The sequence below is a fragment of the Puma concolor genome, chromosome E3, assembly GCF_028749965.1.
Source record: "Puma concolor isolate L17-30 chromosome E3, mPumCon1.1.hap2, whole genome shotgun sequence".
Taxonomy (NCBI): domain Eukaryota; kingdom Metazoa; phylum Chordata; class Mammalia; order Carnivora; family Felidae; genus Puma; species Puma concolor.
The window spans coordinates 24,263,906-24,290,942 of NC_141682.1; the positions used below are offsets into that span (position 1 = coordinate 24,263,906).

Sequence of the window (27,037 nt, forward strand, 5' to 3'; positions counted from 1 at the left end):
ACTTGCCCTACTTGCCAAGACCCCAGGGCACGTGTGTGCATGTTGAAATTTGAGGTGCACTGGCCTAGAGTTCCCTACCATTAAGTCAAGGAGTCTCAGGGGCGATTGGATGGCCCAGTTGGTTAAGCGTCTAACTTCAGCTCAGGTCATGATCTCACAGTTCGTGAGTTCGAGCCCAACATCTAGCTCTGTGCTGACAGCTCAGAGCCTGGAGCCTGCTTCGGATTCTGTCTCTCTCTCTCTCTCTCTGCCCTTCCTCTGCTCATGCTCTCTCTCTCAAAAATAAAGAAACATTAAGAAAAATTAAAAACAAAAAAGTCAAGGAGTCTCATACTCAAATGCTTTCAGGAGCCAAGCAGGGGATGCACAAAAAAACGAAGCCAACGCATATCCAGCTGATTATCACCACTGGGAAACGTACGCTCGGGAGGACCAGAACTTCCAATTTTCCAAGAGAATCTGGAAACCCAGAAGCCAAAGTGAAATTCCCTAATTTAAAAACTACTGCATGGGTCACACAAAATAAGACCTGTGCCAGCTTGCAAACGTGCTCATAGACCTCGGGGCCGGAAAAGTGTCTTATGCTCTGGGCAAGCTTTCTGAGCTTGGGACAGCCCTCCCAGGCATGGCAAGAGGCACGGGACTCCAGAAGGGCTGGGACACAGGTTCTCAAACTTGACTACATCATAGAATCACCTGTAGATCTTTGAAAAACACTGATGCCTGACTCCCACCACCAGAGAGCCCCATCTACCTGGTCTGGGGCATGACCTGAGCGCTTTTCAAAAGCTCCTCAGGTAATTCCAATTAGCAGCAGAGTCTGGGAACCACCAGGCTACAGCAGGAGTCTGCAAACGTTTTCAGTAAAGGGCCAGACAGCACTAGCTTAAGCTGTGCGGGTCACGTAGTCTGTCGCAGTTACCCAATCTGCCACAGTAGCGAGTGCAAAAGCAGCCATAGTTAACAGGAAGTGTTTTTGGACAATACTTTATGAACTCCCCATTTTCAATTTCATTTAATTTGCATGTTAATGGAATATTATTTTTCTCTTGATTTTTTTTCAGCCATGGAAAAAAACCATTCTTAGTTCACAGGCTGAGAATCAACAGGTGGTGGGGTGAGCTTGGCCTTGAGGCCAGAGTTGGCTGACCCCTGAGCCGGAGGAATGAATTGAGGGCATGGAAGCCGGGACTGCAGGCCTTCTCCTTCCCGGTATTTGCCCACACAATCTCCCCTACACGATCTCTGCAACCTTAATCTGCACTTGATTATGAAAAGGTTGTGTTGACAAGGCCCGGTCAAGTATTGGCTTGATCTGGCTCTGGGCCACAGACTTCAGATTGGGCCCCCAATCCTTCAACACCCTGGCAGGATTTCAGGGAGCTGCCTTCCAATGGGCGACTCTGAACCTCACCTCCCCCCGCGCTGGCGACGTCATTAAGCTTTCATATGTAGTGACCATTTAACTACACGGCAGGCACTGTGCTTTGGGCTTTACCAGCACCATCTTGTGTCCTTTTCACATATTCACCTGTGTTATTATATAACCGTTTTTTTTGGATGGGGAGACTGAGGCACAGAGAAGTCAGATGATTTGCCCAAAGTCACACAGTGAGAGTAGTAGAGCACAACTGAACCCCTGTCTGACTCCAGAGCCTGTTTTCATAACCACTTTGTTTTATCACCTCAATAATCTACGTTAAGGACAATCAATAATCCATCACCATCACCAGTCACCACAATGCCAGACACAGCTTTCTCAAGGACAAGCCTCAGGCAGCAAACCTGGTCTCTCTGTATCTCAACTGGCACCTAGACACCATTCAATCTTCTCTGCCTTGAATTGCAGCCAGACCTGGGGCACCCAAGATAGATTCTGCACTCTCTCCAGGAACAAGGAGGCTCACAGAGCTGCCTCATACAGCTGTACAGGTATATACTGCACAACTCTAGGTGGCATCATTCACAATGCAGTCTATGTGAAGGACAGCCTTGGAGTTGTGCAGCACACAACCCACATAGCAGTTCATAGCAGCCTCGGAGGCTGGAGGTGAAATGCTCATGATTGCTTGGCATAGGATTGACCTTGGATGCTCACTATGACTGTTATTTGGAAATAGATCATCAAAAAGGGAGAAAGGCCCAGTAGGATATGCCACGATGGATGGTGGGGGTGAGGCTGGCAGCTTTGGGGAAGCCTTGGAGTCAGAAGCAGGCTGGCTCCTCTTGGGACCTTCCCCATCCTCCTCCAGTCCTGCCTCAAGTTGCCCTAAGCTGGCCCTCCAGTGCCCGTTCTCACACTGGGCAGCACCTGGCCCTCAACGTCCAGGGCTGCTGGGAACTCCCAACCAATCACTCAGGCCCTCCCCTTACCAGTGTTACCCTGTGTTTGCTTTGCTTTTATGATTTGAGCCAGGCCCTGTGCCAAGGGTTACCTGCACCAGCTCTCGTGACCCTCATCACAACCCTGAGAGGCAGGAACCGACCGAGATCATCCCCGTTTTACAGACAAGGACTCTGAGGTTCAGAGAGGTTAGATCTCATGCACCAAGTCACATAACTGGAAAGTGTCAGAACTAGGAATCAAATTTGGGTCTTTCAGACTCTAGAGTGCAAACTTTTTTTTTTAATGTTTTTTTACATTTATTTATTTCTGAGAGACAGAGCACAAGTGGGGGAGGGGCAGAGAGAGGAGACACACAATCCGAAGCAGGCTCCAGGCTCTGTGCTGTCAGCACAGAGCCCAACGCGGGGCTCAAACTCACAAACCGTGAGATCGTGACCTGAGCCGAAGTCTGACGCTTAACCTACTGAGCCACACAGGCGCCCAAGAGTGCAAACTCTTAACAGTCTTTCTAGGGGATGGATGTGGTGCATCTTCTGGGTCTGACGCCCTACGTGCATATTGGGCCTTGGGTCTGGGAAGCCATGTGGGTGACCATGACATTCATTGCTGCTGGTGATGATGGGGATGAAGGTGATGATGATGGGGATAGTGATAACAATGACAGGTGTGAATGTGATGATATATATACCTACTGGATAGGGTTACTGTGCAGATTCAAGGAACTAAGTCAGGCCAAATGTATCTCACTGCGCCTGTCCTACGTCAGCATTCTGTAAGTGCTGGGTCAACTGGGCTTCCCGTGCCCTGGACCTCCAAAGTGGGTTCCACTGCATTCGAGTTTATTGAGGGAACTCCTTCCTCCTCTGACACTAGGTGAAAGGCAAGAATCAAAGACAAGGAAGGGATAAAGGGGGTAACATTCTTTTCCCTTGGCCCCTCCTTTTTCCAACTAAGTCTCCATTTCCTGCCACCCTCTGAAATCCAGCTTGGGGTACTGGGCCTTGGGCCCAACCTCTGGAACCGAGTCGTTGGGAGGCAGGCCCAGCCTCTGTGTGCTTCCTGGGTCCCTGGATGGCCGTCTGGCAGGAAGAAGCCAGGCCTCCAGGGAAATTTAGAGGCTAAGAATCTGGTGCCCAGGAAGGTGAGGGGTGGTTACCCCAAGAGTCATAGCCACACGCAAGCTGGGCTCTGGGCTGCCCCTCTCTGTTGGGGGAGATTCTAATCTGAACCCACACAGTGACCCAGGGTAGTTCCTGGGAAGCAAACAGCTGAAACCTTACACTATGGGTAAGCCAAGGGTTTCGAGAACTCTGTCACGGAGTAAAAATTTCCACTCCTCTTCCGCACCCACTTCTCAAATAACACCTGGAAGCCGAGGACCGGCAGGATAGGGAGAGCAAAGTGGGCTCTGTGGTCAGATTGCTTGCTTGGGTTTGAATCCCAGCCCCACCATTTATTTACTAGTGCTGTGTGACCTTGGGCAAGTTACTTAACCTCTCTGAGCCTGTTTTTTTCTTATCAGCAAAATCTAGATAATTACACCGAGTTTTGCTGGATTGTTGGAAAGATACAATGAGATCATGCACTGAGAGAGCTTGGTTTCTCCAGGGGTCAAATGGGGATGATATTTGTACCCTCCTTTTATGATGCATGAGCCCGGCATGTAGGACATGCTTGAAAGACACTGCCTATTTTTATTATTATCACTGTAGGGGAGAAAGCCACATGGACCTCAGCAGCGTTTACTTGACGAACTGAATCACACAGGAAAGAGAAACTGAAGTCAGTTCATCTCTGTGAGTGAGGCAAGCAAAACATGATGGTTCCCAGACGGAGCGGTCACACCTTGAGTGAGTGACAAGCTTTGGGGAGCTGTCTGACCGTGGAGAGGGGTCACAGGCTGGGGTTTTTAGCCAACTAGATTGTAAGATGCAATGAGAACTCCGCCCCACCCATCCAGCCAAGGGTGGGCCCCAGTGGGAATTCAGGAGTCAGAAATGAGGCTGGAGAGGGGGTCTCAGGCTAGGGGGGCTGAGGAGTCTCCTGGGGGCTGGGAGACATGGCTTGCTCACCACTGTATCTCCAGTGCCTGGCCCGTGGCTGCAGTGGCAAAGCAGAGAACAAAACAGACACGACCTAACCCTCTAGAAGTTTAAATCCCTGCAAACTCATGTTGTAGCATTTCAGGAAGCACTCCCTACATGCTAGGAAATGTTCTCGTTCCCCTTGCCCCCCGACCGCCACCCTTCTCCAGGCTCTGCCTTCTGCATGTGTGTTGCATGGAGACCCACTCACTGGGGCCATCATCCTGTGACTGGGTCACCACCCGTGTCACCTAGTGTCGGAGGGGGCAGACTGGCTCCCGTTCCTACAAGCCTGCAAGTTGTAACCAGCCCGTCGTCTGTTCTCCACTTGAACATCACTCCTCCCTGGACACACACAGTCAGGCCCAGATTCTGATGTTTCAACTTTCACTGAGTTCTACAGGTGAAGGTGTTCCTGGCCTTTCAGAGGCTGGGGGGCCTCTCCTTCCACGGCCCCACCCACCTTCCTTCTCAAAGCCCAGCAAGAATGGTGCAGCATTTCTGGAGTCAATTGGAGCAGTGAGAATGGTGGGGCCAGTGACTGAGGGGCCTGTGGCTCTAAGCTAAGGTGCTGTGCACTTAGCTAGCTGAGAGCCCCTGGGGCGGGGCGGGAGGTGCTGTGGTCCCCAGTCCACACGCCAGCACCGGGGCTCAGAGGGTAAGTATCAAGCCCAAGGTCACACAGAGCTGAGCTGCAATGCCAGCCAGTCTGACTCCCAAACTCAATGGTTACACAAACTGCCTCTCCAGGACTCTGGGAAAATCTTGGTGAGAATGCTTTGAGGACAGGGAATTGTCTCCCCAAGCGGCCTGTGGGAAACCAGGACTCCCCTGGACCAGCACACGGCCCCTCCTTTCACTAGGGAGCACCTCCCACGTGCCCAGCACACCTCTAAACAGTTCACAACCCCTCCCCCATCCCTAAGACCTTCAAAGGTGGCCTTCACGTCCACAGGCACAGACCCCGAAGGTTCTTCCTAGTCTCTCTCGCCAACCAGACTCAACATCCAGCCCCCATCCAACTCCTCATTGCAGCACAAGCCACAGAGGACGATCAAAGGTGATCCTTCCTGGGGTGGGAGGTGGTGCCTTTCAACCAGGAAAATCAACAAAGTCCACACACAGCCATGAGTGAGAGAGCCACGGTGGAATTTCAGGAATCAGCCTGCAGAGGGCGGGGGAGCTTGTTTGCGGGAGGCCACGCAGCCCCTGCTTGAGGTCTTCCCTGGAGCCCTGGAGCCGGATGGGAGCAGCTCCTGAAGGAGGGTGTTCCAGACTTCCCAGATCTTAGCCTTCCTTCCAGACCTTGGCTCAGGGACGAGCTCCACGGCATATCAGGAGGAAGCAAGGCTTGCTTCGTCCCAGAGGTCTGCAAGGAAAGGGACACCAGTGGCCCCAGACTCCCCAGTCCCCACAATCCTCAAGACATTCCCTGTCAGGGAGGCACTGTGGAGGAGGAGAAAGTTGGGACTGGATTCAAGTTCTGTTGTTACCACTGTGTGGCCTGAACCTCTGCAAATTCCTGAACCTCTCTGAGCCTCAGTCTCTTAAGGCCTCGCCCCTCATTTGCTGGGCATTCCCCACCTCCCAGCAAAACCCCCAGGTTTGCTCTGGGTTCAGCTCAGCCCCATGACTGTATCTTGGCTAGGACCCCATTTCCTTAGTGTAAAAAACAAATTCCTCACTTAAAAACAAAAATGCTAAGATTTCCAGGCTTGTTTCAAGTTAATTTACTTATTTAACAAACGTTTATTTAGGACTTACTGTGTGCCAGGTGCTGTTCTAAGCACTTGACACATTTAATCTTCATAACATCCCTACTGAGGAGAGAGTTATTATCATCTCCAGTTGACAGATGAGAAAACTGAAGCACAGAGAGGTTAAGTAACTTGCCTGAGGTCACACACCAGGTAAGTACAGAGCCAGGATTCTGATCTCTGCAGGTTAGCAGCCCAGGTTAGGAGTCACTGCATCTTTTGTATGTTCCCACCAGCTAAGATTTCTTCTGACTTTATATTTTGTAATTTAAATTATGGAAACACATACTTTTTTAACTTTGCAAATACAAAGTGAAATTAAAATATAGATGATGCTTTTATAAGCTTCCTAGACACCATCCCCATCTGAACCTACTGGTCTTCATATGTGGTCCAGTAGCTGACTGTAGCCTCCCCATTCTCCTAGTTCTGACTTCCTATGATAGTCCCAGAGATGCAGAGCAAGCGCTTGTCTCATCCTTTAAAAAAATTTTTTTTAAATGTTTATTTATTTTTGAGAGAGAGAGAGAGACAGAGCGTGAGCAGGGGAGGGGCAGAGAGAGAGGGAGACACAGAATCCGAACCAGGCTCCAGGCTCTGAGCTGTCAGCGCAGAGCACTGATGCGGGATCAGGGACTGTAAGATCATGACCTGAGGCTAAGTCAGGTGCTTAACCAACTAAGCCACCCAGGCACCCCTCATCCTTTCATAAAGGGACTCTATGCACACAGATGGTAGAATACTACACACTGTTCTATTCCCTGTAAATTTCTTTTAACAATACATCTGGGAGATGGTTCCACATCCATTCATAAAGAGCTACTGCTTTCTTTTTAGTGACTGCATCATATTCTCCTGTGTGGCCATTCCCACAAGTAACAGTACTTGGCTCCTTTCTGGCGGGTGTTTACTTTGCAATTGTTTGCTCTTACACACAATGATGACTATCTTTGTTGTGTCCAATGCAAAGATAGCCACTGGGTAAATCCCTGCAGGTGAAATTGCAGAGCCATGGGTATGGGCCTCTTGAATATCGACAGTTTTCCTAACTACCCCCCACTGAGGGGTACCTGTGCTCCTGCCCGCAGGGTTTGAGAGTACTGGTTTCCCCCACCCCATGTCCAGCACTGAGTGCCACCCAGCCATCTGGCAGGTGGGAAACAGAATTGGTGTGGTTTGGCCGTGCGATTCTTTTTTGAAGAATGGTTGAGCACCTTTTTGTCTGTTTGAATTTATGCTTCTTTTTATGTACTTCTATTTAGCCAAATCACATCCTTTACTTTCTTCTTCTTCTTCTTTTTTTTTTTTTTTTCTTTTTTGGATGGGGTGCTTGGTCTTTGATTTGTGAGCGCTCTTTATCCATGTAGTTAACTCTTTGTAATAGAAGTGACAAATATTTTTACTAGTTTGACATGCCCGGGCTTATGGGTACTTTTGGTTTTGGTCATGCAAGAAATAGTAAATTTTATGAAGGCAGGCCTAGAAACTTTGATCTTTAAGGCAAGGCCATGTTTCTACCCATTAGTACTGCCTCCCACTCTTTTTCTTTTTTTTTTAAGTTTATTTATTTATTTTGAGAGACAGTGTGTGAGCAGGGGAGGGGTAGAGAAAGAGGAAGAGAGAATCCCAAGCAGGCTCCACATTGTCAGCGCAGAACCCAACATGGGGCTCGATCCCACAAACCACAAGACCGTGACCTGAGACCAAGAGTTGGATGCCCAGCCAACTGAGCCACCCAGGCACCCCAACTCTTGCTCAGAGCTTCCAAGAGGACGTGTAGAGAGTGCCTACTTCTCAACTGGAGGTTCTCTGCAGTATGTTCCTGTCCCCAGCCTGGACTTCCTTCCTCGTCACATGACCTGGAACCTCCTTAATGCTTTTTTGTGCAGAGTCTTGGGATCATTCTCCACCATTCAGGACTTGTGCCTGGACACATGTTCTCATGGGAGCTCCGGGGAAAGGGACAGCCCACGAGAGCCCCCAGGCACAGAAGGGTCTCTAATAACAGGCTTTTTATGGGGAGGGGGTGGGTCCTCAGCTGCCTGGGGCATCCCTCACTTTCAGCATCTCTGAAATTCAAATCTCGCTCCAGACCCTCAAGGTGGGCAGAGGCTGCAAGACTAGAAAGGAGAGCAAGTTCTAAAGAATAAAAAGCCCAGGAGGGGTGCCTGGGTGACTCAGTCGGTTAAGCGTCTGACTCTTGATTTCGGCTCAGGTCATATCTCACAATTCATGAGATCTAGCCCCGAGTTGGGCTCGATGTTGACAGCACAGAGCCTGCTGGGATTCTCTCTCATCCTCTCTCTCTCTGCCCCTCCCCATCTATGTGCACTCTTTCTCTCTCAAAAAAAAAAAAAACAAAACAAACCCCAAATCCACGAACTCCACTAAGCCCCTCAGCAACTGTCCAGCGTGGAGGGAAACTTGCCTTTGTCTTAGGACATACCCTCCATCTTTGGCCTTTGCTGAGGAGAACATTCTCACCGTCTAGTGGGAGGTGGGTGCAGGTGGCTGGAGGGGTCTCATTTGAAGTTTTTCTTTAGGCCAGTGACCCTGAAATCTTTCAGCACATGGAACCACCTCTGCAGGGTTTATTAAAATACAGGTTGCTGGGCCCCACCCCCAGTCTCTGATTCAGTAGGTCTAGGGTGGGTCTGAGAATCTGCACTTCCAACCAGCTCCCAGCTGAGTCCAATGCCAATGCTCCTGGTCCACGGACCACACATTGAGACCTGCTGGCCCTTCGTTCCCTGGGCTCCCCCATCTGGTATGAGTGAGGTGCAGAGAGGGCTGGAGACACACAGGCTTTGTTCCAATGGAAATCACAGCAGCAACTGCTCCATGCCAGGTCCCATGCTGAGGTGTGTGCATTTTCTTATCTTATCTTCACAACCAACACTGCAGTAGGTTTTACTAGTATTACCTCTGCTTTATGATGAGAAACAAGGCTCAGAGAGGGTGCACAGGGCTTTAGAATCAAACAGATCTGGGGTCAGACCCCAGCTCTGCCACTGACCCACTGTGCAAGCTCGTGGGCAAGTGCTTACCCTCTCTGAACCTCTGACTCATCAGTAAATGGGGATCACAGATGTGATTCCCAAGGGCACTATGAGGCAATTATAAGAGCACCTGCACATAGTAGGTATGCAAAAAATGTTCATCCTCCTTCCTGTCATAAGCCCCATCATGATCTCAAGGTCCTTTTCTTATTACTTACTTACTTATTTATTTATAGAGCGTGCCCTCATGTGCACACAAGTGGGAGAGAAGCAGAGGGAGAGGGAAGGAGAGAATCCCAAACAGGCTGCAGGCCCAGTGAGGAGCCCAACATGGGGTTCGATTCCATGACTGTGAGATCACAACCTGAACCGAAATTAAGAGTCAGACACTTAACCAACTGAGCCACCCAGGCGCCCCTCAAGGTCCTTTTCTGTCTCCTCTGTATGGCAGTGCTTTTCTCACTCCACTGCTCCAGAGAAACTCCTATTTATCCTTCAAAACCCACCTTAGAATCCCCTCCTCTTTGTATCTGTCCCCGAAATGTTGTCCTCTCCCAGTTTTTGGAAAGAAAAAAAATCTAGGATGGTAGCATCTGGTTTGAAAAAGGACTTCAAAGCATTACTTTCCTTCCTTTCTTCCTCCTTCACTTGTGTTTCCACAGCGTTTATATCAGGCACAATTTGGAGTACAAATGATGCTCTCCCAGGGACCAGGTGGCTAATGTCACCATTATCAGCATCAGCATCATCAACACTTAGATAGTATGCACCATGCCCCAAACAATGTTTTAAGAGGCTTAGGTTCTTGACTCATTCAAAACCTAAAATAACCTTTTGAGGCAAGTGCTACTTATTATCACACAATTAATTTGTGGCAGAGATGGGATGTAAAAGCTGGCTGTGAGTTTATGTTACTAAGTTTTGTGTTATGTGGTCATTATGAAGGAGGCCAGGTGGGGAGTGTGGCACCTTGGAAGGTGCCCATCTCATCTAAGGGGGCAGCCAAATGTTGGGCCCAGAGTTGTCTGTTTCTCCGATTTCTCAAGAGGATCCAGAGATACAGATTTTTATGTGACATCTCCCACTTTTTAACATTTGAGAGTCATCTAAAATACAAGAAGGAGGGTGGGCCTCACAAAAGCTGCCCATGGGCCTCCTTTGCAACTTCTGTCTCTTGTATCTCCAAGGTGGGGACCTTGGCTCACTTCATTTCTGCACCTTAGCTCACCAGGTGTGCAGTTCACCTGTTGCAGATGCCATGAGGCTTCTGGACTCCTCTGAGCTGAGCTTGGCGCTCAGTAGCCAGGAATCTCATCCTCCAGCCCACTCAGCACTCAGGATTCTCCAGTCTGGATTTGGGGTGTGGACAAATGATGGACCCAATGGTGACTCTGGGTGTCACCTCCACCCAGGGGCCATCTCCGGGTCTCTCCCTGTCCCAGACAAGACTTCCTACTTCGGGCTGACAAGGCTCTGAGTATTTTGTTTCATCACCCCACGAATGCACTCCATAGTTTTGGGAGGTTGCCATTATCCTCACCCCCATGGTACAGATGAGAAAGCTATGGCTCACACAGGGGAAGGGATTTGTCCCAGCCAGGAAGCGGTGGACCTAGAATGGTAATGCAAGCACCACCCCATTCCAGCTTCTCCCCAGATGGCTGTTCACAGGCATTCCACCAAACTGTGGATGGTCTTGGCACACATTCCAACACAAGCGCACTCTCATCCCACAGACCGGACCCGGAAGGAAAGTTTGTGTGACACAAATAGGACCTTGGATACTCCCATCTGCTAGCCATCTTTCCTAACTACCTGTCTTCTACTGGAAGGTGGGGGCGGCATTGGGGGCATCTGGAGAGAATCCCTGGATGCCGACCCTTTTGGGAACTCTGCCCACTGGTGCCTGGACAAGCAGAGCTTGTGGCCTGGCTCAATCCCAGGCTTTTGGGCTCAGCAGAGATCGCAGCGAGAGAGGGTGTCGTGTTCCTGTTTGCCTAAAGACAGGACAGAAGTGTGCATATGTGCACCTGTGCATGTGTGTGTGGTGCACACATGTGTGAACCTGTGCACGTGTATATGCGGCGACCTGCACGGTAGCATGTATGCAAATTGTACACGTTCTGTGCACATGTGCATGTGCAGACGTCTTGTGCGCATGTGCAGACGTCTTGTGCGCATGTACACGTGTGGACGCCTTGTGCGCATGTGTAAATACAAGCACGTGAGAAACGGAGAGGCGAGCACGTTGTACCACAAATTCAGAGCCTGTGACGTTAGTGTACGACAAAGAACGAAAATCTTTCTTAACCCAGAGATGTCGATTTATGGAAAAAGCTGAAGTAGAAAACAGCCCCGGGAATTTTTATGACCAGGTGAGATTTATATGCACAACATGGATAACTCTCAAAGAAATAACTGGCGGGCTGGGGATGGTGGAGAGGGGGGCCAAGTTGCAGAATATGGACGGATTATACCATTTATGTTAAACATCTGCCCACAACGTCACTATGCGTTTTAAGTGTAGATCTAGAAGGAACACCCCATGTTGTGCAAGTGGTTTCTTTCAGGGAGCAGGGAGGGCAGGGATTGGAAGGTTATAGACTAAGAGGAATGGATGAAGGACCCCTGTGTTCCTTCTGGCATCAGTTCAGTGGGCATCACACAAGTTCAGGTAGGTCGGGTCACTGGGAGATGCCGGGTGGGGGCCACAGAGATGCTGAGACCTCAGGGGGGCATTTCCACACGTCCCCCATGGACTGTGGGAGGGCTCTGCTGCTAGGGAGGAACGAGCCTTGGCTGTCTTGATCCAGGTCCCTGGTGGACATGGGGTGAGGGACCTGTTGTACCTCTCTTGGGAAGAAACTCTGCTTCCTGCCTAAACTTGTCCGTGCCTCAGTTTCTCCGTCCACGCTGCGGTGGGAAGGGTCTGCTCCGTGCTGCCACACACCCTCGGTTCCCTGGTCCCTGCTTCCCCGCGCACACCGAAGCCAAGCCTTCACGAAGCCAAGACAAGCTCCCAGGACAGACCCCCTCTGGGGAGAGGCAGCTAGGAGCTGGGAACAGGCCTCCTCCCCAGCAGGAGGCCACGCAGACAACACGGGGTTCCCCCCCCCCGGGCCCCCCCAGGGGCGGCTGACAGGGGAGGCCAGGACGCACGCTCTGGGGTCAGACTTCTGGGCTCTGTGACTGTCACCGGGACGCAGGCAAGCTTCACCACCCTCTGCCCTCAGTTTCCCCGTCTGTGAAATGGTAACACCACGGAGCCCCACCGCCCCAGGATGCTGCGTGGCTGAAGTCGGGCTGTTCCGCTTCGCGACGCCCAGTGCGGAGCCGGCGCTCTCGGGTTTCGCGGGTGTTACCCTCTGGGGCGACAGCTCACCCCGCCCCTCCGCGCCCAGGACGCCACGGCCCTCTCCGCCGCCCCGACGCTCTTGGGGCTCGCTGGGTTCCCCCTCTTCCCACTCTGGGAGCTTTTGTCACCCCGCAGACCTCCCCCTGCGCCCCGACGCTGGGTCCCAGCGGCGCCGCCGCTAGCGCCCAGACGCCCCCGGCGAGGGAAACTGAGGCGGGACCCACGGAGCGCGCGGGGGAAGGCGCCGCGGCAGGGCGGCCCCTGCGTTCTCCCCGGGTCGCTGTCATACCTGCTCCTCGCAGCGGCTCCGGGCGGCGGCCGGGCGTCTGCGGCGCTGGGGCTGGGAGCGCGCGCGGCTACGGGGATGGGGAGGGAGCAGGCCGAGGGGGCGGGAAGCCCGGTAGCGCTCGCGGGCGGAGCTTGGCGGCGCAAACCGCGGGCCGACGCGCGCACGCTCCCGGCCCCGGCCGCTCTCCTCCCGGCCGACCAGCTTCGGCCCCGCACACCCACTCGTGCCCACGGGTCACCCCCACGTACCCCGAGCACCCCGCACCCCTGCCGCCCACTCGCACGCACCCCGCATACTACCCCCGTCCACACACACACCCCGCACGTCCGGACCCCCACCACACCCAAACACGCCCCAATAGGTGCACATAGACCCCCTTACTCGCGTGTTTCTCAGACGAGTCACTGTCCCCGCCAGTCCCCCCTGCACATCATAGGCCACGTACTCCCTAACCACTCCGTCCTACCTCGCGGTGTACCAAACACAACACATGTGTGCACCCCTGTTACTTCCACACCACGCCCCACCCCTGGCAGATTACCCTCTGGGCAAGGTGGGGATTTTAGGCAATTTTGCAAGGAACAGGCTCCTTCTTGAAGCTAATGCCCCCCACCCCCAATGTCCATGAACCTCAGCTGACCTATGAGATGGAATTAGCTCACCTCTGATTTCCCAGTGACCTCCTTCTCTCTGCGTCAGCCACCCCTTCCAAGGTCACTCCTAGATCCCAGTCTTTCCCTGAAGGCCCACCTCTGCATCAGAAATTCAAACACCCTACCTACTGGTTTGGGCCTCTGGGTTTCCTCCCAGTGACCCACCCCCGGCCCCCCCCCCCCCAACCCGCCCCGTGCACTTCAGCTTTTGCTCACTGTCAGGCTCTCGCCTTTCCTGCAGTCTTCACTTCTTTCCCTCTCTTCTCTTCATCAGGTCATGTTTCCAAAGATGATCACTTTAGCCACTTTCTTGCCAATATGCTTAACACGTTGTTTCTCATTGCACATGCATAGTGAACCCCAAAAGTCAGCCTTCTCCATCCACCATTGAGAGACCAGATTCCTTTTCTCTTGTCCTGTAACAAATGACTACAAATGAATTTGCTTAATACACACAAAATGATTGTCTTACAGTTCTGGAGGTCAGAGATCCAACACCCCTAAAATCAAGAAGAGGGAGGACTGTATTTCTTCTAGAGGCTCTAGGGGAGAACCTATTTCCTTGCCTTTTCTAGCTTGTAAATACTGCCTGCTTTCCTTGGCTTGTGGCCCCTTCCTTTACCTTAAGAGCCAGCAATAGGGGGCCAAGTTTTTCTCCCGTACCATCTGTCCAGTTCTCTCCCTTCGGCATCCTTCTTCCACTCATCGAGACCCTCATGATTGCATTGGGCCTCCCCAGATGATCCTGGATAATCTCTCTATTTCTAGGCCAGCTGATAGCCAAACTTAATTCTACATGCAATCTTAATTCCCCTGTGCCATGTAATTTAACAGATTTGCAGTTTCTGGGAATGAGGACATAGGCATCTTTGGAAGGCCTTTGTTGTGTCTACTGGAGAGGATGAGCCCTGCTGGAGAAAATTAGTCAACCAAGTTTTTTTGTGTTTTTTTTTTTTAAGAGAGCAAGAGTGAGCATGTGTGCACACACGCACGTGCATGCCATGGAAGAGGGCAGAGGGAGAGGGAGAGGGAGAATCTTAAGCAGGCTCCACACCCAGTGTGGAGCCAATTGTGGGGCTCTATCTCACAATGTTGAGATCATGACCCAAACTGAAATCAAGAGTTAGACCCTTAACTGACTGAGCCACCCAGGTGCCCCAAGATTTTTGACAAGATAAATCTGTGAACTTCTAAAGTAGAAATTTTAGTTTATTATTATTGCTTTTGTAGTAAAGAAGTAATACAAATATGGCATGTTTATTCAATGGAATACTCTACAACACTTAACAAGAACATATTTTATGTATATGAATGTCTATAGACTTCAAAATCGTGACTGAGGGGCACCTGGGTGGCTCAGTCAATTGAGCGTACGACTTCAGCTCAGGTCATGATCTCACAGTCTGTGAGTTCGAGCCCCGTGTTGGGCTCTGTGCTGACAGCTCAGAGCCTGGAGCCTGCTTCAGATTCTGTGTCTCCCTCTTTCTCTGCCCCTCCCCTGCTCATGCTCTGTGTCTCTCTGTCTCAAAAATGAATAAAAACATTTAAAAATTTTTTTCAAAATCGTGAGTGAAAAACAAAAAAATTGGGGGCACCTGGGTGGCTCAGTCAATTAAGCGTCTGACTTCGTCTCAGGTCATGATCTCACAGTTTGTGAGTTCGGGCCTGCTTCGGGCTCTGTGCTGACAGCCCAGAGCCTGGAGCTTGCTTCGGATTCTGTATCTCCCTCTCTCTGCTCCTCCCCTGCTCACACTCTGTCTCTCTCTCAAAAATAAATAAAAGAATTAAAAAAAATTTTTTTTTAAAAAGCAAGAAAGTTGGAATAAGAGAGCAAAAGCAAATACTTTTATAGTGGTAAAATTCTGTGACAGATACTGTTCCAGGCACTTATATTAAAACTCACAACAACCTCATGGAATAGGTACCAATGTTATTCCTATTTTACAGATGAAGAAACTGGCACAGAGAGGTAATTGCTCAAGGGCACAGAAGCATCAGAGTAGGAACTTGAACCCAGATAGTCTTAATCCATGGCCTGGCCACTTAACTGCAGCAAACTAATTTGTACAGTATGAATTATTTCAAGTAAATTTTTAAAATATCATAAGGAATTTATAACTATATACTGGAAGGAAACCACCAGAATTCATGATATTCGGAGTTCAGCAACAGGATGGGGACCAAAGGAATTCTAACTTTAGCTGGAAAGTCTAATTACTTACTTACTTAATTAATTTTTAAAAAATACTGAAAGCAAACAGTACAAAATGTTAACTTTTAGTTATGGGTGGTGAGACCCTGGGTGATTGTTTCGTTATTTTTTGTACTTTTCTGTATTAAAAAAAAAATGATCTCTTTAAAAAAATATTGTGGTCTCTGAACCTGGTGCTGTCTCCACATTTTTTTTTTTTTTTAAGATTTTAGTTCTAATCTCTATACTCAACTTGGGGCTCGAACTCACAACCCTGAGATCAAGAGTCACATACTCCACCTTCTGAGCCAGCCAGGCACCCCTCCACATTTTTTACATATTTTCTTATTTTCTTATTGTGCTGATTGTTTCCACTTCGTTTCATGTATATTTTTCTGTAAATTATCCTAATATAGGAATTCTCAAAGTTTTCAGTCTCAGGAGTCCTTTGCACTTTTAAATATTATTGAAGACCCCAGAGAGTTTTTGCTCATGAAGTTTACATCCATTGATACTTAACCACATTAAAAATTAAAACAGATACTTAAAAAATATTTTTGATTCATTAAAATATAAAAATAATAAACCCACTACATGTTAACATAAATAAAATGCCTTTATAAAAATATTTTCCAAAACAAAGAATATTAGTGGGAAGAATGGCATTGGTTAGTAGTTTTGCAAATCTCTTTAATATCTGGCTAAATAAAGGACAGCGTGATTCTGACATCTGCTTCTGTACTCCGACTATTGTGTTAATGTTTTTTTGTTGAAATAAATGAAGGAAATACAGTTTCATATAATGTTACCCACATTGCTTTTGTCAACAATTGCCTATGTCTGTACAGATGTCAACATGGAGAAAAAGGCAAATAACACCTTAGTATTATTATGAAAATAATTTTTTAAACATTTTTTAAATGTTTATTTTTGAGAGAGAGACAGAGCATGAGTGGGGAGGGGCAGAGAGGGAGGGAGGCACCAAATCCAAAGCAGGCTCCAGGCTCTGAGCTGTCAGCACAGAGCCCGCCTCCAGGCTTGAACCCATGAACTGCAAGATCATGACCCGAGCTGAAGTTGGACACTTAACTGACTGAGCCACCCAGGTGCCCCTATTAGGAAAATAATTTTGACCCCCTGTTCCTCTTGACAGGGTTTTGGGAGCCCCACCCCAACGCTGTAAGTCTGTGAACCACACTTTGAAAATGACTGCCCTACTTTATTCAGCTGTAACCATACCAAATTAATATTTGACTATCATTAACCTGCAAAATGGCAATTTCATATGGTTTAACCTGATACGTATTATTTCAGAGGATTTTCCTTTTGGTTCACACGCTGTATTTTCCTGGCCAGGCTCTGGTGTTGGATATTATTGGGGTGTGTCTCCTCCAGGACTGTATTGCCGTGAGCAGCTTTGTACGATGGCATGTGGTTCTTTTTTTTTTTTTTTAATTTTTAAAATGTTTGTTTTTTTTGAGAGACAGAGCACAAGTAGGGGATGGGCAGAGAGAAAGGGAGACATAGAATCCAAAGCAGGCTCCAGGCTCTGAGCTGTCAGCACAGAGCACAAAGCAGGGCTGGAACTCGTGAATCATGAGATCACCACCTGAGCCGATGTTGGACGTTCAACCCACTGAGTCACGCAGCCGCCTTTCTTTCTTCCTCCCTTCCTTCCTTCCTTTCCTTCCTTCCTTCCTTCCTTCCTTCCTTCCTTCCTTCCTTTTCTTTCTTTCTTTCTTTCTTTCTTTCTTTCTTTCTTTCTTTCTTTCTTTCTTTTTCTTTCTTTCTCCTTCATTCCTCTCTGCCTCCCTCCCTTCCTTCCTTCCTTCTTTCCCTTCTTCCCTTTCTTTCTTTCTAATGTTTATTTATTTTTGAGAGACAGAGAGAGAATGTGTGTTAGTGGGGGTGGGGCAAAGAGAGAGGGAGGCAGAGGATCCAAAGCAGGCTCTGTGCTGACAGCAGAGAGCCCAATAGGGGACTCGAACTCATGAACAGCAAGATTATGACCTGAGGCAAAATCAGACGCTTAACCAACTGAGCCACCCAGGTGCCCCTACATGTCTTTGGGTCATGATTTCCAGTGTGGGGGCGGCTGGCATTGGGGGGTGTCTAGGAACTATGGACGGGTTGCTGTTAGGCTGACAAATGTTAAGGTATGCATTTCAAGCAACTGTGAACAAAGAGTTTTGTTCTCTCAGAGTTGGCTTGGGTTTCTGAAGACTGAACTCGCTTCTTTTTCGACTGAGACCTGGTCTGAGGGATATCAGAGAACGTCCACGAGGACTTTTGCCAGGTGTTTAGAACTATGCATCATTTGGCCAAATTTAAAACCAAAACCAAACTTTTTCTAGTGGAAGAACTGTGGGCTGAATTATGGCACAGTTGGGTGATTTCATGTCTGGATGGATTCATGACTGGTTTGGGAGGCCTCTAAATACCAACCCCCCCACTGAAAAAAATGATATTGAATATTTATATATACTAGTGTGGAAGAATGGTTTTCCTCTTTCCTTTAATCAGGTTAATGCACTTCAAGGAGATGATAAGATAGTAAAAGGGATCCAAGATCAGCCAAGCCTTCCCTGGTGATCAATGGAGTGTTAGATGCTGTGCTTTATAACCACTATTGAAACAATACTTTGCATTAAAAAATAAGGTAATTTTTTTTTTTCTTCTCAGGAGGAGTGAGGCACTGAGCATCCATTCATTTATTCTACTTCAGGTAAGTGTATCTGATTTAGCTCACTTCCTCATCCCTAGTCCACCCCTTCCTCATCCCTAGTCCATTTCATTTATTACCACTCCATTTAGGATTGGTATAGTCCCAGCTTAGTGATCAGCACATTACATTTCTCTTGGGATGTTGACTGGTTCAAGGGAGGGAATGTGACCCAAGTCAGGTTAACCACATAGTCAATGAAACTCTATACAAAGACTTTTTCCTTTGGAGTACCACAGGCTTCAAGTTGTTCAGATGTGGGGCTGCAGCTGTGAAGAGGCTATATAAGAATGGAGCCCATCTGGAAAGATGACAGAGAGAAACTAGGTCATAGTTTCATCATGTGACCCATGTCAAGCATCACCTCAGGCTACCCTTGGACATTGCAGGTGCCTGAAGCTATAAATCCACCCCCCCCCCTTTTTTCCTTCTCAAACCCTCTTGCATTGGGGTTTCTGTTGCTTGCAACCACAAGACTACTAACTGATTCTGGTGAAAATGTTATCCAAACTACAAAAGAAGTTTGGAGGGACAGGTAACATATCTTTTTACAGGATCTTGACGGTCTGGAATGTCTGGCCCTAATCTAAGAAGATAAACTAAGACAAACACAGATGTGAAGTCCTGCAGTTAGGCTCAAACAGATCAGGGCTGTGTTTAAGTACAGAATGGGCAGCCAGGGCTTGGGACCTGTATGACACCCTGAGATAGAGCTTCTTAGAGATGCAGTGCCACCTGCAGGTCTGGAGGCCCTGGGCGCTGGAGCTCTGGTTTGGTTGGCAGAATCTTTATCCGAGTCTATGGATCAAAGGTGGGTCCCTGGATCTCCAGTCTCATTCCCGTAGGCCATAGCACGCTTCGGTGCTCCTCTGCCTCTGACCACAACAAACAGCTGACACCAAGCTGCCCTTTTTGTTACTCTCCTTTCTCTCCCCAGAATTCCCCGGGCCCATGTCCCCACCCCACCCCAATTGTTGCACTACCCCGATTATTGAACTGTGGCGCTATTTGCCAGGCACACGTGTGCTAAGTCTCCTTCTTCCTCCAAAACCAGCCTATGAGGTAGGTTCTATTTTTGTTCTCATTTTATGGATAAAGAAACAGACTTGCTGATGTTGAGGAATTTGTCCAAACTGCAGAAAAAAATAGGTCTCTCTGAAACCAAAGTCCGTGTTTTCATACATTTTGCTAAACTGTGGAGCTGTAAACTGGTAGTCCTATAGAGGGGTGTGTGGGGAATGGGGGAGATCCAGTTTTCAAACCTATTTCGTCACACCACATGGCATTAAAACAATTTTGAGCTAACGTTTAAAAGTCAGGGAATAGCACATAAAAATCAACTTCCTGATTCTCTGGAAAATGAGCAGTCAGGAGGTCTGGTGACACAGGCCTTCCATTCCTGCTTGGCCCGGGACATTTGGAGCTGCAGGGCAGCTGAATGAGCCCCGGTTCCCCATGACCCCCACTCCCGTGGTGCCCAATGTTGGTGCAGCCGGCCTGCCCACTTGTCTCCGTCCTGTGGGCATTTGAGCGCGGCTTCCCGGCTGGGCCTCTCCCCTCCAACCGGCCTCAAAAGCTTCTGGCCACTGCCAAGCCTGGCAGTTTTCACTTTCTTCCCGGAAATCTAACCACAGAGCCCAGGTCCCACGGGGCACAGCCAGGCTGGCGCTCAGGGCTCACCTGGTCACTTGTAGCACATACCTTTCCATTTTTCTCTGTGTACTGGCCCAGAGAAACAATTTAATCAGCTCCCAAGAGGCCTTGACCTAAAGGAAGAAGATCTGGGAATAGATTCACAACTTTGCTATTGAGGTTTTCAGTTGCATCCGGGAATCCTGAGAAAGGTCAGGTTGTGGCTTGGAGACTTGAAAACACTCGAACACTCTCACATTCTAGGGAGGGAAGACAGACAATAAGCAAATCAGAGAATGTATTTTCTAGATGGTAATAACTGCTATGGAGAAAAAACATTCAGGCCAGAGGAGATTGGACAGAGGTTGGATTTTAGGGAGGATTGTCAGTGTAAAGGAGGTGAGGAAGCTAACCCTGCAGATACCTGGAAGGACGTACCAGGCAGAAGGAACAGCAAGTGCAAAGCCCCTGAGGCAGAGAGCTTGCCTGGTGTGTTTGAGGAACAGTAAGGAGGCCAGTGTGTCTGGAGCAGAAGTGAACTAGGAGAAGAGGGGGCTTTAGGAAGCTGGGGAGGAGGGGATAAAACATGTAGGAGGGCCAGTGTAGGGACTGTAATGTTGAGTCATTGAGATGGAGGGCCTTTGGAGGGCTTGGGATGATGCAACTTGACTGAAAAATTTTTAACATTTTTTTATTGTGATAAGATACACATAACATAAAATATGCCATTTTAAGCATTTTTTTTTAATTTATTTATTTTTGGGACAAGAGAGACAGAGCATGAACGGGGGAGGGTCAGAGAGAGGGAGACACAGAATCTGAAACAGTCTCCAGGCTCTGAGCTGTCAGCACAGAGCCCGACGCGGGGCTTGAACTCACTGACCGTGAGTGAGTTCTGGAAGGAAGAAAGTTCTGCAGCACCTGGGTGGCTCAGTCGGTTAAGCGGCCGACTTCGGCTCAGGTCATGATCTCACAGTCCGTGAGTTCAAGCCCTGCGTTGGGCTCTGTGCTGACAGCTCGGAGCCTAGAGCCTGCTTCAGATTCTGTGTCTCCCTCTCTCTCTGACCCTCCCTCGTTCATGCTCTGTCCCTCTCTGTCTCAAAAATAAATAAACATTAAAAAAAAATTAAAAAAAAAATAGGGCTAGACAGTTTAAAAAAAAGAAAAAAGAAAGGGCATTAGCAGAGGTAGGATAGTCAAGGGTAATTTTACCTTTAGCTGTATCACTTTTTCTTTTTAATATATGAAATTTATTGTCAAATTGGTTTCCATACAACACCCAGTGTTCATCCCAAAAGATGCCCTCTTCAATGCCCATCACCCACCCTTCCCTCCCTCCCACCCCCCATCAACCCTCAGTTTGTTCTCAGTTTTTAAGAGTCTCTTACTGGGGCGCCTGGGTGGCGCAGTCGGTTAAGCGTCCGACTTCAGCCAGGTCACGATCTCGCGGTCCGTGAGTTCGAGCCCCGCGTCGGGCTCTGGGCTGATGGCTCGGAGCCTGGAGCCTGTTTCCGATTCTGTGTCTCCCTCTCTCTCTGCCCCTCCCCCGTTCATGCTCTGTCTCTCTCTGTCCCAAAAATAAATAAACGTTGAAAAAAAAAAATTTTTAAGAGTCTCTTACTGTATTACTTTATTTTTTTTTTTATTTTTTATTTTTTCAACGTTTTATTTATTTTTGGGATAGAGAGAGACAGAGCATGAACGGGGGAGGGGCAGAGAGAGAGGGAGACACAGAATCGGAAACAGGCTCCAGGCTCTGAGCCATCAGCCCAGAGCCCGACGCGGGGCTCGAACTCACGGACCGCGAGATCGTGACCTGGCTGAAGTCGGACGCTTAACCGACTGCGCCACCCAGGCGCCCCTCTTACTGTATTACTTTAAAAAAAAAAAAGTATTTCGTATATCACTCATGTAATTAAAAACTTGAAAATCCCTAAAAAACACACAAAATACAAACTTGAAAAACCCTAATAAACAGTGTTTACACTTAAAAAAAAAAAAAGAATAGGAGGAGCCCGGTTTGCTTTAGGACCAAGTCCTCTCAGACAACTGAGTGTTTTAATGAGTCAGATTCACTTTTGAAGCTATTTAATTGCTACTGAAGTGGCCGGAAATCACTGGTTCAGCTGGGAAAGAAAACAGGAGATGTTCGTTTGGCTCAGTCGACTGAGAGACAAAGCCTTGCTAGCTAGTGTGGGGCCACAGCCAGCGACAGGCGGGGCAGCCTTAAAGAGATTAGCAATTATGTGGCCTTCAAAACTAGAGTTTAATAGGGGCGCCTGGGTCACCCTGTGGGTTCAGCAGTGGACTCTTGATTTCTGCTCAGGTCAGGAGCCAGGAGTCGGGCTCTGCACTGGCAGTGCGGAGCCTGCTTGGGATTCTCTCCCTCCCTCCCTCTCTCTCTCTCAAATTAAATAAACTTTAGAAAATTAGTTTAACCACGTATGTTACAATAATCGTTTCAACAACAATAAAATAACAACAGGAACTGTTTACCCTTACGTAGTCCTGTTACTGGACTCAGGTTTGGGGGCCCCCACAATGATATGTAGTGAGGCTGTACCCCCAAACCAAAGGCACAGGCAAGGCTTTACTGGAGCTACAGCTGGAGCGCGAAGAAGCCACAGCACCAACACAACTCTTAGGCTGGCGTTCCGGAGCGGGGCAGAGGCCCTGCTCCTGTACACGGTTTTGCTTAGGATTCCGCTCCCAGCCAATATGCTAACGAGGTCTCTGACTGTCTCATTGTTAAGTGTAAGTCATTATTTAATAGTGAGGTAGCAAATAATGAGACTGGGAATGCTTACAGCATGCTCCCCTGCTCTATAGTTTCCACGGAGCAGCCAGAATAACCCTTTTATGCTTTAATAATCCAGGTCATAGTGGGTACCCGGCTGGCTCAGTTGGTAGAACTCTGTTGTGTAACTCTTGATCTCAGGGTTGTGAGTTCAAGCCCCACATTGGGCGTGGAGCCTACTTAAAAAAAAAAAAAAAAAAAAGATTTAAATAATCCAGGTCTTAGTAAGCAAACAGAAAAATGCTGGGTGTGGCAGGACGACGGTAGGGTGGCCCCCAAAGGTTGCCTCTTAGTGGTAACGCCCTGTGTACTCCCCTCCCCAACTGTGTGAGTGAGCTCAAAAGCAAATCTCTCCCCAGTCAAGCCTTTCCATGAGACCACAGCCCCAACCAATACCTTGATGACAGGCTGGTGAGAGACTGCAGGAGAGGACCCAGCTAACCAGACTGGGATTCTTCACCCACAGAGACTGTAAGATAATAAATGGGAATTGTTTTAAGCCACTACATGGGTAATTTGTTATGTGGCAATGGAGAAGGAACAGGCTAGGGTATTAATTCATTATTTTGAAAATTTATAAAGGGAAAGAGCCAAGCGTATATTATGCTTGTCCTATGCAGGGTAGCCAAATAGGTGGTGTGGGGAACTTTGCATATCTTATATACATGAAAGAAAGAAGAAAGTAAAACAAAATGCCAACACTTTGAAGCTTCTAAAGAATTAACAGATCTAAGCAAAAATCATTTGTGGCTGTTTAGATGATGACATGAGAGGCGATCAAACATTATGCATCTTTTTAAAAATGTTTTTTAATTTATTTTTGAGTGAGGGAGAGAGAGGGACAAATGAGGGAGGGCAGAGAGAGAGAGACAGGGAGGCAGAGGATCTGAAGTGGGCTTTGCACTGATAGCACACAGCCCAATGTGGGGCTCGAACTCATAAACTGCAAGATCATAACCTGAGCCGAAGTCAGGTGCTTAACTGACTGAGCCACCCAGGTGCCCCTCAACGTTATGCATCTTCTAACGAAAGTACCCAGCATTATCTATGAAGTAGTCTTGCCCCTCCCTCCCAAAAGTAAACTTGAATCTGATCAGGTCTCTAGATATAACTACCAATTTATACGAAATCCAGAGGAACATGTTAAATAATACCATGGGGATGTAAGCAGCAAAATTCAGATGGTAGGAAACTCTATGGGACAAATGAGCCAGTTTTTTCAATTGAAAAATAAAAAAGAAAAATAGATATGAAGGAGAATCCTGGACCCTCAAAAACTTAAAAGTAGAACTACCAGATGATACAAAAATTTCACGACAGGGTATAAATCCAAAGGAAACAAAATCACTATATTGAAGGGATATCTACACCTCCATGTGCATTGCAGCATTATTTACAATAACCAGGACATGGAAACAACCTAAGTGTCCATTGACAGATGAATGGATAAACAAGTTATGGTGTATATATGCAATGGAATACTATTCAACCATAAAAAGAAGGAAATCCTGCCATTTGCAACAACATGGATGGACCTTGAGAGTGTCAGGCTAAGTAAATAAGTCGGACAGAGAAAGACAAAATCTCTGTGATTTCACTTATATGTGGAACCTAAAAACAAACAAAAAAACAAACTCCTAGATAAAGAGATCCAATTTGTGGTTACCAGAGGCAGGGGGTGGAGGGTAGGGGAAATAGGAGAAGGTGGTCAAGAGGTACAAACTTCCAGTTGTACGATAAACACATGCTGGGGGTGTAATGGACAACGTGATGATTATAGTTACCACTGCCGTAGGTATATCTGAAAGTTGCTAAGAGTAAATTAAAAAAACTCTTGTCATAAGAAAAAAAATCTTCCTTCCTCTCCTCCTTCTTCCTTCCTTCCTTCCTTCCTTCCTTCCTTCCTTCCTTCCTTCCTTCCTTCCTTTTTTGTATCTACATGAACTAATGGATGTTAACTAAATTTACTGTAGTAATTATTTCACAATTTATGTAAATCAAGTCATTATGCTGTACACCTTAAACTTACACAGTGCCGTCAGTTGTATCTCAATAAAACTGAAAGAATAAAAGGAGAATCCTAGGGACTGAAGTATATTTAAGAGCTGTTTTAACAATTGTGATTCATTATTCTTATTCGGATGCTGATTCGTATCAACTCTGAAAATTATTGATAAGACAGTTGGGACAACTGAACACTAAATAGTTTACAATATTCAGGAGTTATTGTTAATTTTTTAGGTGTGATGACAGTCTGTTGTGAGTTTTCTTAAAGGAGCCTTATATTTTAAAGATGTATATAAATATACTTACAGGTGAAATGATAAGATGTCTGGGAAATTTACCTCAAAATAATCTGTTTGGGTGGTGAGGAAGGTATGGATGAAATAAGATTCAGCATAAATCAGTGATGAGACTGTGTGATGGGTATATGAGTGTTCATATCTCTCTCCTTTTGTATGTTTAGAAATCCAACAACAACAACAACAACAATAATAATAAAACTAAGTCAAATCATGTCCCTCCTTCAATGTTTCTCATCTCAGAGTAAAAGCTGGAATGGCCTGGAAGTTTCCCCATTATCTGTGACCCTTCTTCGCCTTCACCACTTCTCTGAGCTCATCTCCTACCATTCTCCCTCTTGTCATTCCACATGACCCTCATTGGCCTCCTTGTTGCTTCCTGAATAACTTGAAGCATGCTCCTACCTCAGGACCTTTGCACTTACCATTCCCTCTGTTTTAAACCTTTGCTCCTCTACCAGGTATCCCAGTGTTTGTTTTTCTCACATTTTTTAGAGCTCTGCTCAAATGTCAATCCCTCAGGAAAGTCTTCCTAGATTATCCCCCATAAAATAGCCGTGTCTATCTAACATAGATGTTCTTCTTGTCCTTTTTTCTTGCCCTTGTTTTTCTGCATAGCACTTGTCACCACTTGACCTACATTATACTGTACCTGCTTGATTGTCTTTCTTCACCTGGATGCAATTCCAGGAGGGCAGGAAAGGACTTTAAATTTTTTTCAATCACTATAGCCCCAGTGCCTAAATCAGTGCCTGGTACATAGTAGGCGCTCAATAAATATTTGTGAGATAAATGAATGCTTGTTGAGCCTGCTCTTGTCTTTTGTTCTTTACTGTGAATAATTTCTTTTCTTTTCTTTTTTTTTTAAAGTAGGCTCCATGCCTAACGTGGGACTTGAACTCACAACCCTGAGATCAAGTGTCATGCTCTACCGACTGAGCCAGCCAAGTGCCCCTATTATGGATAACTTCAAGCATGCAGAAAAGTAGAGAGAATCATATAATGAGTATCCATATATATATTACTTAGATAAAACAACTGTGAACGTTTTGCCATATTGGGTTTGGCCAAAGTATTTTAAAGTATGTATAATCAGCGTGACATTTCATCCCTAAATCTTTCAATACGCACCCTTTAACAAAAATCAGACACTTCTTTACTTAGCCATGTTAACCATTGTAACACCTAACAAAATGAACCTCAAATCATCAAATTCTGTCATATCTACACTTACCCCAAATGTCTTTTACACTTTATTCAAACCAGGACCCAATCAAGGTCCACAAACTGTGTTCAGTCATATCTTTTACGTCTCTTTAAGCCTAGAATTGCTTCTCCTCCCTCTCCTCCCTTTTTTCCAGGTCATTGACTCACTGAAGAAATGAAGTCTATTGTCTTACTGGTAGAATGCCCGCCCTTCTTGGCTTGGTCTGACTGCTTTCTCGTGATGTATTTAACTTGACCCTCTAGCTCCTGTATTTCCGGTACACTAGAAACTAGATCTAAAGACTTGATCAGATTTTAGCAAGACATTATTGGCAAGAATTCTTCCTAGATGGGGCTGTCAGTGTCCTGTTGCATCACACCAGAAGGTTCAGAGTGACTGGCTGTCACATGAGTGAAGCTAAGATTGATGAGTGGGTTCAGATGGTGAAAACCTGATCCGTGCATTGTCAAGTTATTTCTTCACTTATAACCAGTAAGATCTCTGTGGGCCCATGATTGGCATCATGTGACTATTCAGTCTTCCTTGAACCTTTCACCTCAGGGTGTCAGCATCCGATAATGATCATTGCCTGAGTCAGTTCTTTCATCAGGGGTTGCAAAATTGTAATGCTATTATTCCTTCACCATTTACGAGGGGGCATTGTTGTGTAAAGAAGAGCTCTAGGGGCACCTGGGTGGCTC

General features: G+C 47.3%; 1 protein-coding gene across 2 annotated transcripts in view; it reads right to left on the reverse strand.

The window, feature by feature from the left end:
• Positions 1-12,944, reverse strand: part of SCNN1B (sodium channel epithelial 1 subunit beta) — a 62,376-nt gene extending 49,432 nt beyond the window's left edge. Inside the window, exon 1 of one of the 2 annotated variants that reach the window (XM_025916785.2) lies at positions 12,832-12,944. Coding sequence is in view for 1 of the 2 variants with exons in the window: in XM_086692752.1 (XP_086548878.1) it covers positions 8,635-8,641 (7 nt within the window). In the remaining variant the exon portion in view is untranslated. Of the gene's footprint in view, positions 1-8,634; positions 8,658-12,831 lie in introns of those variants that run through there. The other variant, XM_086692752.1, reaches the window with a different exon arrangement.
• Between the last annotated feature and the right edge of the window lie 14,093 nt (positions 12,945-27,037).